Genomic DNA, 19,500 nt, shown 5'->3' with positions numbered 1-19,500 from the left:
AAAAGCCTTGTACTTTTGGCATTAATCACAGAAGGCTATATAGCACACTTTGACAGCAGTATGCATACCTGTAAAAGCACCTATGAAGGTTTTAGAGCACCAGATATTTGTTGAAATTATTTTTGAGATATGATGTAAAATTGAGCAAATGGGTGTATGATCTGAAACCAAAATAGGCCATGTATTTTTCTCATGGTTTTTGAAAAAGTTGCATATGGATTTGAATTAAGAATCTCTAGCTGGGGCCTACTGTGAAAACAACCCATGGAAATAAGTTACCATTCATCCCAACCTGCTCCTCCTAAAGCGGCAAATAACATAGATTTCATTGTACACTTTCAATGACTTCAAGAAAAACAGCTCATATTATTTGTGCACTAAAAATGAATAGCAGTGAATGTTTGCCTACATACATTATTTTCCCACATGCATTGTTTTCCTACATACATTTATATATGCCTTAAATGTATTAGTTCTCTCACTTTCCAGACTAAAAAGTACTTTCTTTTTTCCTAAAACTCATTATAGAGAACTTGTATAGGAGCCAGAAACTGCACATGCTTTCAATATACAGAGAAGAGTAATATTTCGGAAAATACACAGTTGATGCCGAGTTGTTTTTCTTCTGTCACAGCAAAAGTTTGACTATTGAGAGCTATTTCCTCATGGAAGAAGGGGAAGGGGGAAGACAGCCTTTTAGATCTTGTCACATTTTCTTCTTTCAGTGAAAAAAAAATCATTTAAATTCTTCCAGAATCGCTGTGGTTTTCTGGTGACACCTGTTTGGAGACATCTGTTTACGCACTAGTTTTCTACTAAACCTGCTTTCTGCAGTATTTTGTTGGGAGTATTCCTCCATCATGGAGGGTGGGAAGGAGGAATGGAAAGTATTTGCTGTCAGGCTGGCATAATTATGTTTCTGTTGTGATTATGTCTTAAGTACTGTAATCTTTTCATAGCAGTATTTTGCCATGACCTGATTCACTAAAGAAAGCAAGTAATGTAAACTGGCACTGCGCAGGCCGGGCGCTGGGGGCAGCAAGGGCTCCCCCGGGACCTCAGGGCAGGGCCGGCCAGCCAGGAGCAGGACAGCTGGGGGGCACGAGGGAAGTCCCAGCCCTGGGCATCCTGCACCTCCATGGGGATGGAGTCAGGCTGAGGCAAGGCCGGGATGTGGGCCCGGCTCAGCGGGCCGACGGCTGGGCAGCGCTGTGGGGAGGTGGCAAGTGGCCCTGCTGCAATGTTGCTGCAGCAGGGACTGACGGCCTCGACGGGGAGGGGGGCTGAAATGGGTTTCCTGGGCCGTGGGCAGGTGGGAGGAGGCCCTGGGAGAGGCCCGCTGGTTCCCTCAGGGCCCTGACAAGAAGCTCTACCACGTTTGTACTCGAGACCTGTGACAGCCTCAGGGCTTCCTGGTGACTGTCATGGCGAGGGCCCTTCCCAGGAAGCCTCCACTCCAGGGGGCAGGTGCCTTTCTCAGCTCGCTGGGAAGCAGGAGCCGACTCAGAGCTTTTCAGCTCCCAGTACGAGTGTTTTGAGAACATGAACTCTAACAGGGCATGCAAAAAGCACACCAGCTGTGTTGGTTTTAGTATTAAATTTGGGACTTGACAAGTTTAGTGCTGGGTACCTTCCTAGGTGCCTTCCTGGCCTGAGACAGCCACCTACATTTGAGGGTGTAGACATGGCAGCCCCCCACCGCCGCTGCTTCCCCCCCTCACCCGGTGGGGCCCAGGTGAGCCGTTCCCCGCAGCAGGCACCCCTTCACCATCAGTGCTGCAGGTGCCAAGAAGCAAAGTCACACCTGCCAAGCAGTCTGCAGCATCAGGATGGCAAATGCCCTACGGCAAGTGGACGAGGTGGGCTGTGTGGCCACTCTGTGCTAGTTTGGTTGCTCTTGTCCCCAGTTCTTCAGGGGTTTTCCTTCCTAATTCATGTTTGAGCTTTTAAAAGTGCTCTGGTGCTTTATAGGTTTGGCTGCCAAGGAGATTTCTTTCCCTCCTCTTTGTGTTGCTCACTTTTTTGTTTTCTATATGATGAGTTCGCTCTGTAATGGCAGTTAACAGCTATGCAGTAATCTGCATAAATGGAGAAAGGCAAATGCAGACTGAAATTGCACCAGAGAAGTGCGTTGGAACTACCAGCCGATTTCACAACATGACGCAGCCAAGGTGGAAGACATGAAATAATACATGGCCCCTTAACTGGCATAACATGACCAATGCTGTGCCTGCAGCTGTACTGCAGCACGGCACCATCAACGTGTGCCACAGGGAAGCATAAAGCCAGGAACCCCATCTCAATTGCAGATTTTATGCTTCTGTTATTTTCCAAAGAACATTAAGATTTTTTTTCTTTTTAACTGTAAACCTTTTGGATACAGTCAAAGAATCTAAAAAAAATCCCTGTGTGTGCCAAACTGCTGCTGGTGTGCTCCGTGGCCTTGGTGTTACATTCAACCTCTTTATGATTCAGTTCTGCATTTCCATTCTGAACAGGGCTGTTATAACGCTTAACTAATTAATGTCTATACATTGTTTGATGTCCTTGAGCAAATAGAAATATAAAGCTACAGATATACACACAAATAATTTGGTTTCAACGTGTAGTTACAAAACTGAATTGCCCAAGTGAGAAGCAGGAAAGAAGCTCTGTGAGAAGCTGCAAAGAGGAAAGGATCTCCAAAAGCATTACCTTTTTTTCCTCCCCACCAATGAAACGCTCCATTATTTTACTTCCTGAGTTTGAAGCATTATTATTTTTTGATCCCAGTTCTTTTCAGAAAGCATTTAAGTAGTTGTTATTCTAATAACAAAATGATAATGGGAGAAGAAAAGAAAAATTTCTCCCCAAAATCATAATTCTCAGGATGGTTTGGGTGACAATTTCTGTGTGGGCTAAAAAATAAAGAATTAATATTTTCCAAGATTCATTGTTCCATTAATTGTTACTCTTCTAGGGCAGGGCTTCTTCCAGCTTGTCTTTGGGATTGTGATTTACATTTAGCATCTATGCTGCAATGCAATCACAATAAGCTACAGTATTTTCAGTTTTTAAGTCAGCCAATGTGTCTGCAGACTCAGTGACTGTCACAATTTTAGTATTTGAGTGTGAATTTTTACTACCTAGTTCATGGTTGGTTCATTGAGTTCAAAAATAGCAACAACAAGAAAGAAAGATTTGAGCTGATTTTGAATGAATTTTGATGGATTTATAATCTACTTTCAGGGATTCCAAAAGTAAAGACAGAAACTGCTTTTGGAGGGTAAATGATTTGTTGAAAAGTATTTGCTCAGCTCTAATTAGGATAAATATTTTTACTCATGGAAATGAAGGAAATGTACAGGCTCAGATGTTTATTAATTCAAATAGGTAGTATTTTTGTTTGTGAATAATTTTGAAACTGATAATACCCAAGTTCAATTATTGTGCAGTTAGTTGCTATGGATACTTGGTTTGCAAAATGTGTGGCTTTATGGCTAAACTTCTGCCAAAGACCATATTGTTAAATAGCATGTCTCTTTTTTATGCAAACACATGAAGTGGCATGAGAGTCTGTTCATAGTCATACACACAGATCTGGCAGAGACAAGTCTGAGTAAATATCAGTGAGCTTTATTTTGCAATCATCTCTGTGTACGTCATGGAGCAGATTTGTCAGATTTGTATAAATAGGGCTTTTTAAATAACGGCTTTTACGTAGAAGTTCAGTCATTATTTTTGTTTTGACAAAAACATCCCTGCTTCTATCTCCCCACGTGCCAGTACTAATGCAGCTCTCCTAAAGCCCGGTCAGCTTTCCTGCCCTTTGCTGTTGTTGCCTAGTCTCATGGAAGTATTGTGTTGCAAACAAATCATCCTTTAATTATGAAGACTGAGTGTGCTTCACATAGTTTCTCACTTTAACATGTTTCCTCTGGTAAAAGACTTCTGCATTCGGTTCATTAAATATTGCCAGGTATTACACAGTGACACATTTACCAATAAGCAACATGTAAAAAAGCCGCTCCACACAGTTGTTACTCTCATGTTCCCATCTCATGCACAGGTCCTGGGGCTGTCGCTGACACATTCTGCTTTGGGAATCCTCCCAATGGCCAGATTCTGCCTGAAAATCACATGTATATTCAATAAAAAATAAGTTTAAAGTTAAAATTACCTTTTTTACAGTAGTCACGTTGCCAGGTCTTTAGACACAGTAAGACACAACTAGTTATAACTGGAATAGCAATACTCAAGCGAATGGATGAACCATTCGTGGGGCGTGGGTTGCAGGGTGGCTTACTGAAGCAGGTAAGAAATGGCAGCAGTAACCTGTGAGCCACCCTTTTGAGGTTAGTGAGAAAGCTCAGCTGAAAACAAATCTTCTCTGTAAGTGCTTGCATAAGCAGGGCCTCTTTCTCAAACAAGAGCAAAGCAAGAAGATTTATTTCTCCATCTTCAAATGTCTGACTAGTTTGTACAGTTAGGTGACTTTTTATTTGTAAAGCAGCAGAAGACAATCATTATTCAGTCAAGGTATCAGTACTCGTTCATTCAGTCATTCCTACAATATGAGAGTTGAAAGTGTAATCTCCATGTGTAGGGGCTGACCGCGTGAGAAGGTGTCAGTGGATGGACCCCAGTATTTATGCAGCCCCCTTTGCAAGGCAAGGCATATGATTTATGTAGCCTCAGTTGTCCCATGGATAAAGGCGTCCTTAGTTAATACGAGGCAGTTTTTGTGAATTAGTGAATGTGGCTGGGAGTCAGGGACGTTGAGATCCACAGGCAGGTGAAGCTTCAGCTTCACGGGACTGAATTCAGCCCTGCATTTGCCTGTGGAGGCAAAAACTGCTGCTGGCTGTCGTTTGCCACTGGCATCTTTGAGAGCACGCCAGCAGGTGCTTATGGGCAAGTACTGTGTCAGAGCTGGATTGCTGCTTAGAACTGCTGAGTGAATTAAGATGTGTAATAATTTTTAAAACAAAACTCTATCTTTACCTATATTCTATTGGGGCCTGCATATTGTAACACTTTTGAGCAACCGGTGGTAGAAATTAAGCACCATTGGCCTTGACTGGTATTTTGCCAGGTCCTCTCCTCCATACTCTTTCCACAACCAAACTGTTAATAAATGCTTGTTAAGAAGCAAGTTATCTGTTTGAACTTGTTTTTTGAAGACATTATGTCCTGTAGTTTTGGCTTCTATTTTATTTCTCTTTACTTAATTCAGTCATTTTACAGTTTTTGTTACTTTACCTTCTCCTGCTTCTTATCTTCTTTGTCAAAAATCATGGACATGTAACTGGCGGGTTGGCAATGTAGTTTGGAGAAACAGATTTAGAGTTCTAAGTTTTGTCCTAAGGGATAATTTTCACATATTTGTTTTCAATGTCTTACACAAACTGAATGATTGATTTAAATGATCCGTCAAGTGGTAATAGCTCAATAGACTGTTCGATGCGGTGCTATCACAGTGAGTATAAAATGTCAAAAAAGTAATAACAATGATGTTTAAGAGAAGTAGGCGCTTCATTCATGGTTAAGAAGAGCCTTGACAATGAAAATGGGCATCTGTTTCAGCTTCACTGAGGACGTGATGTTACTGACTGTCTATGGGAAAACACTTGGACTCAGTTTGGAAAGACTGGTCACAAAGGCTAGATCATGATTCAAACTTTCAAAATGTTTTGCATTTTCGTTAGGATGAGGTCAATATTAAAAAAAAAAAGTGGAAGTATTTGGTATTTGAAAGCTTGATATTTGAAATTCTTGTTAGATGACCTAAAGGTTACAATTTTGTAATTTCACACAGCTGATTTATATTTGAGATGAATGGCGAAGAGTAGCACAGCATGTAAAATACTTTAAAAATACATTTTAATTGTAACTTAAAAAGGAAGTAATGGAACAAATTACTCTTTTCTGTCATAACATGTAAAAAAGAGAATTATTTCCACATTTGTTGGTGAAAAAAGGTATGAGTTTACTTTTTTTGTTCTCATATGGCTCTCATAACAAGAGCTAACAATGAAACCTTACCTAGTGTGATTTTGTAATTTTTGTTTTAAATTCTTATTGTATCATGAACGGATCCTTAGGGTGAAATGTCTTGGGTTTAGGAATTACTTTATGGTTTTACCTCATTCTATTCAAGAAAATATAACAATTTAAAGGTAAAATTTTCATAGGCAGTCAAATCAGATGAGAGACAAGTCCTAGATGAAAGGAAAATATGCTCTTAAATAATCATAGCCAGAATATTGAATTTTAAAGGTCGTAATTCATCAAGGAAGAATGTATTTTGGCATATAGGTTTTTGGCATTTTGCTTGGGTAAGAACACTATGAACATAAGGAGGCCAGTCAGTGTCAAAATGCAAACTGTGAGGAGAAATGCGACAGTAGATTTGAATAACCTTGTGCCTTGTGGTTCAATGTGTTTCTGATCCAATTTTCTTTAGTTCTGTGATGTTTTTAAGAGTGCTTTGAGGTATAAATTTAGAGTTTTCATTGGAGGTGGAGGTGAGGAATTTGCTAGGATCCACTAGTATTGTTGTGACCAAAAATTAGTATGTTCTTTCCTGTCACCCTGGGTTTTGTCAGGTGTAGTGGAAGTGCCAGCTGCTCCTTGTTGCTTGCTGAAATCACTGTTTAACTAGCTGGTTTGCTTGTCTTGGGTATATGTAAATATCTGGTTTGCACAAAACAAAAAAAAAGCTCAAAGAAAGGAGTATGAAAACTGTAGATAAAGATTTGCTGAGAGTGAATCTGCATATCAGAAAAATATAGCATGAGGCACTAGAAGAGTGTTGTGAATCAAAGGGGTGTTTTGTAAATCTGTAGTTAGTTTTGTAAAGCCAGCACAGCCATCTCAGCCATCTTTCTTGCTTGAAATATATAACGCAGCACCATTGTAATTTTCTCAGACTGTAGTGAATGTTGGGTCTTCAAAATGTAGAGATCGTGTCTGTTCTAAAAGTTTCTGAAATCATGAATCTGGGTTATGAAAACAATTGAATTGCCTTAAAAACTGTAAGGTAAAGAAAATGAAATTAAAGCATATTGGTATGCATCAGCTTTCCAGGGTACACTACTGGTATTTATTTTCCTGGTCTTGCATATATGAGGGAAGATGGTACAACTTTTCCTATGAAGAAATTTTGATACTTGTTGGTAGGCAAAAGTGTCACTTTCAGATGAAAGAATACATGGTTATGGCAGTCACTTTGTAAATGGCAGTATATCATTTGAGTCCTGGGAAAACACAGACATTTTTGATAAATGCAAAGTTTCAGTGCCTTTCAAGCTATCTCAAGCTAGGGGAAAAAAGTGAAACTAAATTGCATGTTATTTTTTAAAACGTTTGCTCAGCTTTCAAGTTTGACTGGTCAGGCTATGTAACGATATCACATCTACTGTCTGGTTTTTTTTAAACTTCTGTCTTTTTATTTTGGCATTTAATGTGAACTTGAGGCATTTGTGGTGAAGAGCTTAGGTTAAGAATTAAGCAACCCGAAGTTTGCAGATGTTTAATGGCAAGGATTTGTTTTGTCTGAAATGTAGAGAATTTTAACCACATGGAGTTAGATCACCCAATTTCAATGCTCATAGAAATGTTAATTCTAGTTCAACTTGTGAACTTTCTTCCTACCTAATTGTTGTTTTGTGTAACAACTCATCTAATGCCACTGAAGTCACTGCCAATTTACATTAATATAAGTGCAAATTTTGTGTTCTTATTTGTGTTACAAGCTTCAAAAAAACACGTGGAGTCTAAACAAGGACAAATGAACAGGGAGAGGATCATTTTGTTTCAAGCTTATTTGCATAAAAGTATATCCTTTATCAATTTATACTTGCTAAAATCACATTTCTGAGAAGTCGACAGATTCTGTCCCTGGCTGTTAGATTTAGTTCATCTTGTAGAGGTGGGGAAAGTCCTGTTCATCACAGAAATGCTCTTAGGAGGTTTCTTTGCTGGTGAGTTTGTGGAAGGGCAAAGGTGAAGGAGTGAGGAGAAAATTCTTTTGCTAACACAAGTATTTCCTGTAGACAGCAATTACATACAGGTCTGTGAACTTTAGTTAGCTACCCACAAGCATTTGAACTGTGAGCTCAACATAGTGTTTGTCTAACCTTCCTTTATTTCTGTATTTCCAAGATACCTGGTAGAGATTTTTCAAAATGAAATACTTTTTTTTTTCTTTATGAGTGAAAGATCAAATAATGCAATTATTTGACCATTTTCTCACCAATTCACAGCCTGTATACCATAACAGAGTTCATTAAGTAGGAAGCATACACAGGAGTTCGGCTTTTTCCTGACTTTTTCTGCAAGCTATGATTCTAACTGTGCTATTAAAAGCTACTCTATATGTACCTATTTTACAGTGCTTTTGTCAACTCATTGTTTGATGTCACATTGACTAGCAGTTCTCTGTTTGAGCTTAATCTATGATCTTATTTTGGAGTGAATCATTGTATTTTCTTTACACTGTGGCTCTTACTCAAATGAAAGTGTAGCTTAATGCTGCCTTCAAGTATTGTGGTTTTTTTCCTAACTAGTAATAGCATATAGTAACGATACAGAAAATCTGTATAATGGCTACTACTAATCTGGTACAATAAAGAAAAATGCTATTTCAAAGAAAAATCTATTCTATTCACATGTAGGTAGAACAATATACTGGAAGTTATTATCTGTTCTGTTGAAGTAATGGCACTTCTGCTAAGGAATCCTGATGGATGGGATGGTGACCTTCTCTCTACTAGTTTCTGGGGTACAGGTATTGTGGGTGCTGTAAGGCTTGTTCCCATGTAACCACCCAAAATATGTCCATGGTTCCTTCTCTTGGGAAAACAAAACAGGTATTTTCTACTTTCAAAAGTCACAAAGGAATCCAAACAAATTGTGAAAGGGAGTTTCCTCGTACTTGGTACCAACTATCCAGGCTCTTCTGAACGGAGCATGTTGTAGCATCCAGAGCCTCTTCAAGCAAAATCCCCCATCCTGGCCTACCAATGGGAAATGCAGCTCTGTGATGCTCTGGTTTAGATCCTGGGTGCCAAATGCACCCTGTGGGTCCAAGGGAGTAGAGCAGGATTTTTTTTTTCCCCTGACTTAACTCCCTGTCACTTCCCAATATGGTCAAATACAGCACACAAGGCTAGCAAATTGTCTTTGGTATTGTTAGAAGTCATTGACTGGCTGTGGTTTATCATCAAATAGGATTGTCCAAGAATGTTAGACTAGCATTATGGGAATGAGAAAACAAGTGGCATCAGCATGAAAGCTATGCCTCGCAGTAACTAGAAGCGTATGTACTGTGTTGAGACTAAACATGTCCAATGTTACGGAATTCCAAAAATTAAATTATTTCAACTGTTTCCTGATCAGACCAATGTTTGAAATAGCCCAAAAAATAGAGATGTAGAGAAAAAAACATACTGGCTGGAAACCCCTGGGGTGTTGATTTTTCAGAGACACTAAGAATGCACACATCCTATGGAAATCCAAGAACTCCTTGAATACTGAGTACTTGAGTTATACAGGCCTTAAAATTACTGCTTTAGCTTTAATTTGTTCTATGCATCACATCTTTACTTTAAATGTAATACTGTTCTATTTTGTCCTGAGAAGGAAATGGATTTTGACTTATATTTTCTTCCTTATTGTATTCTGCTATTTTCTGATATGGTCATATTCACCCTTCTGTGCCAGTGCACACACTCACAGCGCAATCAGTTTTTCTTTTCAGTCAGAAAGGGGTCTAGAACTGTGGTCTGGATTTAACCATCTCTTCAGTGCCTTTAATAGACAGTTACCTTTTTTCCCCCAAAGACCTCTTATTAAGGCAATCAGCTGGGTATTTCAGTGTTTCAGGATTAAATACATAGTGGGCTTTTTGTTTCACAGTTTTATTTTGTCCTGTTAAACTTCTAATTGGCACCTGGACTTAATATATTTGATAAATATCAGCTGGTACTCCACTCTTTTTCACTGGCCACGGGCAGCTCTAGCCTGTCTCGTGCAGAACACCTCCTATGGTACAGCAGCATCAGTCATCGTATCTGACACCACTGGTCATATGCTGTCTGTGGAAGGAAGGAGTAAGGGTGAGTTCAAAAGCATTTTGCCGGCATATGCTAATCAAGTGCTAAAAAACTTTAAAAGGATGGTATTTTATTTATGAAATTCTACATTGGCATTTTGTGAACAGCTCATAGAATTTTCAAATTATACTTTTGCATGTAATTTAAATGACCTGCTCTCAGCAGATGTTTGATCTGCCAACTATCTGGAAGAACATAGTGCATGTTTCCTATTGCCTTACTTACTGATTTCCAAGGGCCTTTAATGGGGAGAAAGGGGTTTAGACTACTGACGGTGATGGATTTACAAAAGTGTTTGTCTGGCCTACTGAGTTTTGGAAGTAGTAATGTCACCCAGTTTGAATGATAGGAATAAGTTGAAAAATAAATGATGTCTAAATAACTTAAATCCTTTTTTTTAATTATGTTTTTGCTTTAATGGTTTGATAAAAATAACAATGCTTATTCCTTTTTATAAAACTGTATGTCAAAAGAAAAGTAATAGTAGTTTATCTATAGGGAAAGGGCATAAGAAAAATGGAAGGAACTGGCAGTGATATCAGTATTCTTTTGGGCCTCGATGTGCAAACATCACAAGAGCCTGAGATTTTGTCTGGTTAATATAAAACAAAGTAGGCTGTAGTTAGCCTTGCTTTGCAGTGATCATGGACACATACAGGTTTACAGTGTCGTATGCTGACATGAGTTGTTTCTGTGTATTTTTTTCACCATACTAAGAAAAAAAAGGTCTTAGGTTCAGTTCTAAAATTCCCCAGTCATCTCTGTTTTAGGTTGTAACTCAAGTAGCAAAGTGAGACAAGAGCTGGTCCAAAACCCACATGCTACTTATGCAAAAATTATTAGAAAAAATGTGGTTTTTTTCTCAAAAAAAAAATGCTTCCCATGTTTATAAATTAATCAAGATTAATGTTTTTGTTGTCCTTTTCAGAAGAATTTTCGAAATCAAACCTTTTATTTATGTTTGTTTAAGTTTTTAAGATTTAAAAATACTCATTTTATGCCATCACATTTTGGAAGAGATGTTTCATTTTTTTTCTACTCTTTTTAAAATTTCCTCCTCTTCAAACATTCTCAACTTTTGTGCTTTCAGAAATTTCCTGGTGGAAACAATTTTAAAGAAGTGGTATGAAAAAAGTTTCCGTAGAAAAGATACTGTTGGACAATAGTGAAAGAGTGAAAAAGAGAAGAGGAAAGAGAGGCAAAATCCACTAAGCCCAATAGACCAAATCCAAAGACTTATGCTCGACGAAATTCAAGAGGTAAATATACTTGAAAGTCTAGCTCAACAAGCACCTCCAGAAGGAATAACAATTATATTGCATCTGTGAGAATAAAGTCGGCAAACCCTGGAACATTTAGGCTAGGTTTCATCTCACCTAACTTGGGCTGCCTAGCAGTTATGAGTCTGGTACGAGGAAATCATCTGGGTAATGGAAGGAGATGACAGATAGTAATTTATTCCACCTGTATTATTAGCTGAAGTTATACAAGATTAATTCATCAATGTTTTGCTTTTGCCTATGTAATTTTCATACCAGAAACCATAGCTGAATCTCAACCTAATTTTTCATATTAAGCCCAACATTTTTTTTTTTTAATATACCATTACAAAGCAGATAACCAGCTATCTGTAACAAAATAGACAAGACAAATACAAAGTCAGTTAACCACTCCTGGATGCCCATGAAGTTTGATGTCATTCAATAAACAAGCAGTTTATTTTCAATAGGTGGGCATGCAGTGGCTGTTGGAATCAAGTTAATAACTCTGCCCCATTTCACAGGAGTGGAGTTACCAGTAGGAAAATGAGGATGAAGAGAAGGATGTCATGCCTCTACTCCACTCCAGTTAATAATGCCAAATGCTGCAAGCATGCTGTAATATGATCCATTAGTGGCTTTGCAGCTCCCTCTCTCCAGTTCTGCTCCAGAAATAGGTGCACTTCAGTTCTGTTCCAAAAAGCAGGAATAATAATAGTATTTGCAGAGCTGGGTAAAAGCTAGAAAGTTCCCTTTCACCAAAGGGAACATGAGACTTGCTGACTGTTGTCAGAGGAGAAATTTGTGAAAAGGTTAGGACAGGTTGCACAAAAATTCTAATGGGAGTTCTACAAAACTTCAAGATATTTTATTTTACCCAGAGAGTGCAATATTTTTGCATGTTTCAGGCTTTACCTTTTCAAGTCTCAGTTTTGTAACTACATCTTGCACACACTTAAAAAAAAAAAAGAAAAAAAAGTGCCCATAGCAAACATAACATTTGTCCTAGTAATGATGGCTTTGAAATTCTTAGCAATCAAATAAATTTAGCAGCATAGCTAAATATTTTTATTTGAAAGATTGGAGAAGTATGTGTGGGGTTAAGAAGAGAGGAGGTAATTTGCCATGACCTATTTTCATTCCATTCCAATCAAAATTGCACCACTTAGCTGAGTACTAAAAAGGGATGCCTGAAGCACACTTGCATTAAATCATCTGTTAATGTCAGGCCAAATTTCTGGTCTACTGCCTTCTAGGTGGTGACAGCCCTCTGCAAGGGATACCTGTGTTCTCCACGCTCGTCAGAAACTTTTATGTGCTAGGATAGCAAAAAATGCCTGAAATACTGATAGTTGATGTGAAGAAAGATCTCCAAAGACGTAAGATGAAGAACTAAGAAAACAGTTGGAAATACACACTTTTGCTATAACTAGCTCTGAAGTAATGGTAGTCTCTAATTCAGCCAAAACATCGATGTTTTGGCACAAGAGATTAATAGGATGAATTGTTCTTGAAGTAAAATGAAATATTTGCAAATTCAGTCATGGTGTGAAAGAAATGTAACTTCTCCAAATTTCATGGTATTGCAGCAAAATTTGGCTTCTGAGCAAGTATCGCAAACAGTTAACTACTTGTCCCCTTTCCTTAGTCTGAAAATCTAAATAACATAAAGCTTTCCCAAAGCTATTCTAATACGTTTTGATTTCTGTCTGGAACAAAACACCAAAGATTTTTTTTTTCTCAGTTTAATTTGATCTTTCTGATGTCTCTTCCATCTAGTTTTAGTTCTGTGGCTTCTGGAAGCCGGTAGGTAGGTCCCGAGTACAATGCAACATAGAATTGGATTCAAAGTTCCTGATTTAGTAAAACATGCAAGCATGTGTATATATGTAAGCCGCAAAGGTCTAGTTTGTGAATGTGCCTTGTAACAGGGCTCCTTTCAGCACAGCATTCTGTCTCCCTCTCCAATACCCCATCCAGTGGACAGAGCTGAGGTTTCAGAGCGAGAGGCTCTGCCTGTGTGGGAAGCCTGGGTGTCATGGGCTGTGGCTATGAGCAGCTGAGTGAAATACGCTCCAAACAGGGACTTGACAGGTCTGTCACTGCTGTGGCATACTGTGCGTTTACAGTTTAGCACTGTTGCTGTGTTTAGCACTCTTGCTCTAGCACTCCATGTGCCAAATGAAGTCATTAGCAGATTTGAGATCTATCAACCATCTGTGCCTGGTATCTGTTCATCCTCGAGTGGGAAAGAGCTATCGGTGCAGACCTACAGTGGGATGTAGTGGTGCTAGAAGGTCTCTGGGATATGTCTTTGTCATTTGAATTAGTGTGCCCCTTGCAGACCATTTACTGCCCACCCCTTCCTCCTGGGTAATGTTTGAGTCCCTTGAGAAGCCTGTTAACATGACAACTGGTTACAGCATCTTTCGTTAAATATTTGCCAATGACCAGGAATACCCAGCTAGCTTTGGTGTGAATGAGAAACTTAATAATCCATGAAGGTTTTCTTAATATCTTTAATTTACATTACATTGGGGTCATAAAATAGGGAAAATAAGTGTTAGTTATGGCTGTCTTCCTGGTGGTGGGTTAGAATACACCAGCTGTGACACACCATTTACAGAGATGTCTGGAGTCATTGTAAATCAAAGCTGAAAATGATATTGACCCTATCAGTGCAATATACCCTTTGGTAGTCCTTCTTGTGAGGGTTTCTTATGCGTGTTATAAGAGCTGCCTCACTGTGTTGCAGTAACATACAGGAACACGTGGAAACAAAATGATTGATTATTAGTCCTGGTGTTTGTAATTTGATCTGTGCAGCAAGCATTAGCCCATAATGATTTGTTTTCTTTCCCTTATTCCCTTATTGGCATTTTTCATTGTCTTAGTGTCCGAAATTCCAAATCTGGAATGTCCTGCTATCAAGTCTGAGTCTGCTTTATTTAACCCAAATGCAAATACATAGTATAAAGCAATATGAATGAGGTCTGAACTGAAAGCAAATTCAACTCAGTATGTTGCCAAACTGAAGCCTTCATACCCTGTCAAATGCAAACACCGAAATAAATCTTCATGTCTGTCCACTAGACTGTGGGTCTGGCACAGACAGAGATTGCTCAGACAGTAGCTCCAGATGTCTTGAGAACAGAGACCTCCTTATGAGGTGAATTTACAGAGTTTTCATATGTCACTCAGAGAGGAAGTAAAATATAACAGATTGCGGTAATTTTTGTTTACTGATAAAGTATGCCTGAGTATAATGGTCAGTCAGTAAAGTTGGTTTACTCTCTGTGTGTTTACTAGTCTGGGAAAGATTGTATTCTACTTGGGTTACCTTACTGAGTATAGGATGCCTCTCTAAAACATGTGCAGTGTCTCAAAAGAACAAATCCTTTTATTTAATTCAATCAGTTTATATAATATTGTTTGTTGTTTGAAATAGCAGTTCCTTTTAAATAATCTTGTGGGATTTATTGCCATGGAGCCAACTCAAACACTGAGAATTGATTCTTTAAATTGTTAGTGAACTGTATGGCCGATCAGGCTATAACGATAAGCCTTGAGAGCTCTAGGATACTCCGAAGAAAGTTTTACATTGCAGAGGTTTGAAAAGTCTGTGACTCTCCCCTGAGAATTTTCCCTCGGTTCTCCTGCTGGGAGATGTGTTATTTCAGAAATGTTAGAAATGGCAAGGAATTTGACTTTACAACTTTGAAGTTCTGAACTATGTGGGCATTTTTCCTTATTTGTGGGTATAACAAACTGTGAGTACTCTGTTCTGTCTCCGTATGTGGATATGCAGTTTTAGTGCTGTGTAGCTGGATAGAGAGGAATTTTTAGAGGAATCAGAAGGGGCAAGCTGAACAACAGCACAAATTAAATAACTGAGATAAATGATTCTGCAGGAGTTAAGTTGACAAGGACCATGCTTTTGTAAGGATGAACCCATTTCTTGAAGCACCAGATTGCCAAGAATTGTTTATTCTTTCTTATTTTAAAATCTGGGATCACACAGAACCTGACTGTAGTATAAGGAATAAGGTGGGTCCGTTAGGGCAGAAAAGACAATGCAAGGTGACTGTGAAACCTGAAAGAAATACTGTGATGCGTGAGAAAGATGTTTCTTATTTTGCCTTGGGTTTTTTTCCCTAGAAATGGAGTTGGTTAACTTCCAGTCCCAGTAGGTTTTGGTCCGTAAACGATTGTCTCAGGAACAAGCAGCTTACCTGTGCTCTCCTGCAGCAGTGTTAGATACTCTAGATTTAGCTGTTATTTGAGCTATGTCTGTGAATCCTGGGAAGCTAGAAAAATGGGTATTTCTTCAGGTGTTCTGTAACAGAAATGCCTTCTTCCTTTTGTTTCTTGGGAGGTGTGGTCTACAACATCAGCTCTTGTGGTGGACTTTTGGATTGAAATGACAGAACTCACCTTGGTAGGACTGATCTTTAACTTTGAGATTTAAAACCTCTTAAAAGAGTAGATTCAGTAGATTCTTAAGAGACTTTGTAACAAATCTGAAAGAAAACAAACAAACAACCCCATCCTCAGTTAACAGACTATGGAGATTTCATATTTGATACCTGTTACCAGCTGCTAACTGTCCGTGAAGGATTGTCATTGTATCAGAATTTCTCACACCATAAATGATGAGATCTTCCTCCCATCACCACCATCTCAATTCCTCTCTCTCTACTTGCTGAGGACAGAAAGCAGCCATAACAAAGGTTACTATCTGTAGTACACTTTACATGTGCATCACTGTTTTTTTCATACCCGAGTTTAAAAGGGAGGAAAGATTGTCTCCCGGGAGGTTAATCAAACCTCAGAGCACCTGAAACCTCTTATGCCTCTGGTAGGATTGTGTGCAAAATCATGTAGCTCAAAATTCATGGGACCATTTAGGCTTCTGCCTGTGTTTACATACTTAAATACATTTTTAGATCTGACCCTGTATACTTCGGATTCCCAGTCTCATATTTGAAACTGCAAATAATTAGAAATTAGGTGGTGTTTCACTACCTCTCTGGGATATTGAGATGCAACTGCATACTGTGAAAATATCTAAACCAGAGAGGTTAAAAAGCGCCTCATGGTGAACTACTCTTGAAAGAAGCTCTTGAGGTCTGAATCTGAGAGCATCCATTCATCTCACATTTTTCTTCACATATATCCTGGTATAAAAAGCTAATTCACGTTTATGAAAAGGAAAAAGTAAAACTATTGCTACTTCTGTGTGTAAAACTTTTCACGTAATAGAATACATACCTTTAATAGAAAATGATGAAACAGTCTCTATAACTCTACAGTGATCAAAATTCAATATTGTTAATATAAACAGTTTTAGGGTAATAATAGGAGATTTGCAAGGAAAAGGGATTCATTTAGTTCTAAGAGATGTTTGACCTCTGCTACTTCATAATCCGTTAGAGAGCGCTAAGGTCCGCAAAAGCTGGCTTTCTTTCTCTTTTACCTGGAAGGCATTATTTTTTCAATAAATACCAAAATCAAGTCAATATTTTTAGAACCAGGATAATTGCCACTTTAAATGGACTAATCTTTGCTCAGAAGTTGTCTGACACTTTATATCCAATGCCAGTAGGAAAGAAAATTAAGATGTATGCTTTTGGTAATTGATCAGGAACATTTGAATGGGTTACATAAATAATAGACTAATCAAAGTATTGTCTAACCATTTAAAAAACACATGCCCTACTGCATGTACATTTATTTAAATTAACATTGCTGTCAGAATTTATGAGAAATTTTGAAAGAGGATTTCATTTTCACCTTATGGTTAATGCTCTCATAAATAATAATTTGTCAATTTGTATGATGAGATATACTATTAAATTGTTCAGTGTACCTCTTTAAAATAGAGGTGTGCATTTACTGTTCTGGGCAATTACTCTATGGATAAAACTGCAACTTTCAAATCTTATTTTCACATCTGCCAAATCCTACTCTAACTCATTTTCTGTTCTAACGAGAATTAATGATATTAATAATCTAATGTTATGCAGAAGAGACCTGGGACTTTTCTTGCATATGCAGTATCACGCAGTGTTTTTCTACATAAAATATTTTATTAGTATGTCATTGATAACTGACCAACAGATTATCTAAAAAATAAATAAAAAAAACCCCCAAACAAACAAAAAAAACCCCAGCTGTTCCAAAAAAAAGCAGATATTTAAAAAATACATTAGGAATTGGGTTCTGGTTCTTGTTTAAGCCCATGAAAATGATACTTGCTAATCATTTACAAAGTGCTGATCTATCTTGGAGTTGAACACCAAGAAACTTCAGTCTGATAGTTTGGGGTAGCGCTATATCTACTTGCAAGCAACTTCCATTCTTCTCCACTCTTTTCTAAAACCACTTTAGCTTTGTATGATTGTATGAGGGAAGAATACACTATCAAGCTGAATATTTGAGATTAAATGAAAGGTTATATTTCTCTTGAATGGCAATTTGAACATGCTTTTTTGTGGGATCTTTTATATGGAAACCAAAACACCTGTAACGTGAAAGATACGCTACTGCACAGTCTTTGTATTTATTTATGCCCATATCAGGTTGCCACAGTCAAGGCTGCAATTTACTTCAAAACTGTCCCATATATATTCTTTAGGCTCCACTGGTACTCATGAAAAGGTGCTGTGACAGCCTGGGATCAGCAGAGTCCCTGCACGGAAACAGCCACTCTTTTAATCAGCAGTCACTGTCATCTGCTATGTTGATTCTGGGCTGAGCTTCTCAGACTCTGTGTAGGGTGGCTTCCCCCCCCACCCCCCCCCCCCCCCACTGACCCGCACGCGGTTTTTTTTGACAGGAAAGTAGGGCCTCTGCATGTGTTTAACCCCACATTTTTGCAGGATACTAATATTTCTGCTTTTAATTGACTGCAGTTTTACAGGAGAGTGTGTCCCAGATGTGATTGCTCTAAAATGAAAGAGCACCAGTGTTGGGCTTGAATGTTTCCCATCCAATTACCAATTGCCCCTTCATTTTATTTTGAAAGTTTTTTTCACTTGAGTATGGGTTTTCCAAATGATTCTGGTAATCCTGGATTTTTTCCCTTGTTTTTACAGGTGACCTGTAACTGTTTCACCATCAGTAATGGAGAGATGCAGGATGTTGGTGTTGGCCTGTATCCCAGGTACTGTGGACACTGTTTCATTCACAGGCAAAACGTATGTTAGGTTTTTTTTTCCTTTTTTCCTAGGTAGCTGTAAGGGCCATCAAAGCAGCAGGTAACATGTCTAAATGAGAAACTGGGAAATGCAAATAAATTAAAGGAGAATAAAAAATGTGATCAAGTTGAAAACATTCTTAATACTCCTGATTACAGAGTTAAAACAGTTTAAATAAGATACATCTTTATATTTCATTTTTATGGAGGTAGTAGCCTTTTCTAAGTAAGAATAAATGCAGACATCAAAAATGTGTGACTGGGACTACTGAAAGGAAACCTGTTCAGCGTTGCTTTAGAATGCAGGTATTTTGCAGCTGAGAGCCTTCTGAACTGGCAATTAAAAGAAAAAGCTTGAACATATTTATTAGTAAATTACCATAACTAAGAAACCTATAAGGTGAAAAGATAAGCCCCTTGAGAGATAGATGTTAATGTTTGAATTTCTTCTTATTATTTCTTATTTTTATTGGGTAAGAAGTACATACCAGGAAAGGTTTTGCCATCATAGAATTAGTTACCTGTAATTATTAATGTGGAGAATTAGTGTGTATAGTTTAAAATTATGTTTTACCACCTCAATTTTTTGTTAATGCACGGTTGAACTATGTTGTCAATACCTCAGTGGACCTGTCACTGTTGTTTCTTTTTCTACTAGTGTCACACGTGTAAGATTTGACTAAGGACACTTAATATCTTGAGGCCTGCCTTGTCGTAAAGATAAGGGAAAGGTGGTTAGGAGGACATGGGAATTAGTGTTATGAAAAGTGCAGAACAGTCATTTGATTTCATAGTGGAATGGAAACAAATCCTTTCACACACTTGGGAAAAATGAAGCATTATTTTTGAGCATTATTATTACTGAAATGTTTTCTTTTGGTTGAAAAAAGCCCCTGACTGTGAAGAAAGTGGCTATCTATGTTCTGTGATAATGCACTGCCAAGGG

The 19,500-nt window shown here is 38.2% G+C and overlaps 1 protein-coding gene across 1 annotated transcript in view; it reads left to right on the top strand.

Moving 5' to 3' along the window:
- SMYD3 (SET and MYND domain containing 3) overlaps nucleotides 1-19,500 on the top strand; it is a 385,279-nt gene that overhangs the window by 283,059 nt on the left and 82,720 nt on the right. The window contains exon 7 of the mRNA XM_009321269.1: nucleotides 18,454-18,521. Coding sequence (XP_009319544.1) covers nucleotides 18,454-18,521 — 68 coding nt within the window. The remainder of the gene's footprint in view (nucleotides 1-18,453; nucleotides 18,522-19,500) is intronic.

Source organism: Pygoscelis adeliae, unplaced genomic scaffold, assembly GCF_000699105.1.
Source record: "Pygoscelis adeliae isolate BGI_AS28 unplaced genomic scaffold, ASM69910v1 Scaffold463, whole genome shotgun sequence".
Taxonomy (NCBI): domain Eukaryota; kingdom Metazoa; phylum Chordata; class Aves; order Sphenisciformes; family Spheniscidae; genus Pygoscelis; species Pygoscelis adeliae.
This window is presented reverse-complemented; position numbering and strand designations above follow the sequence as displayed.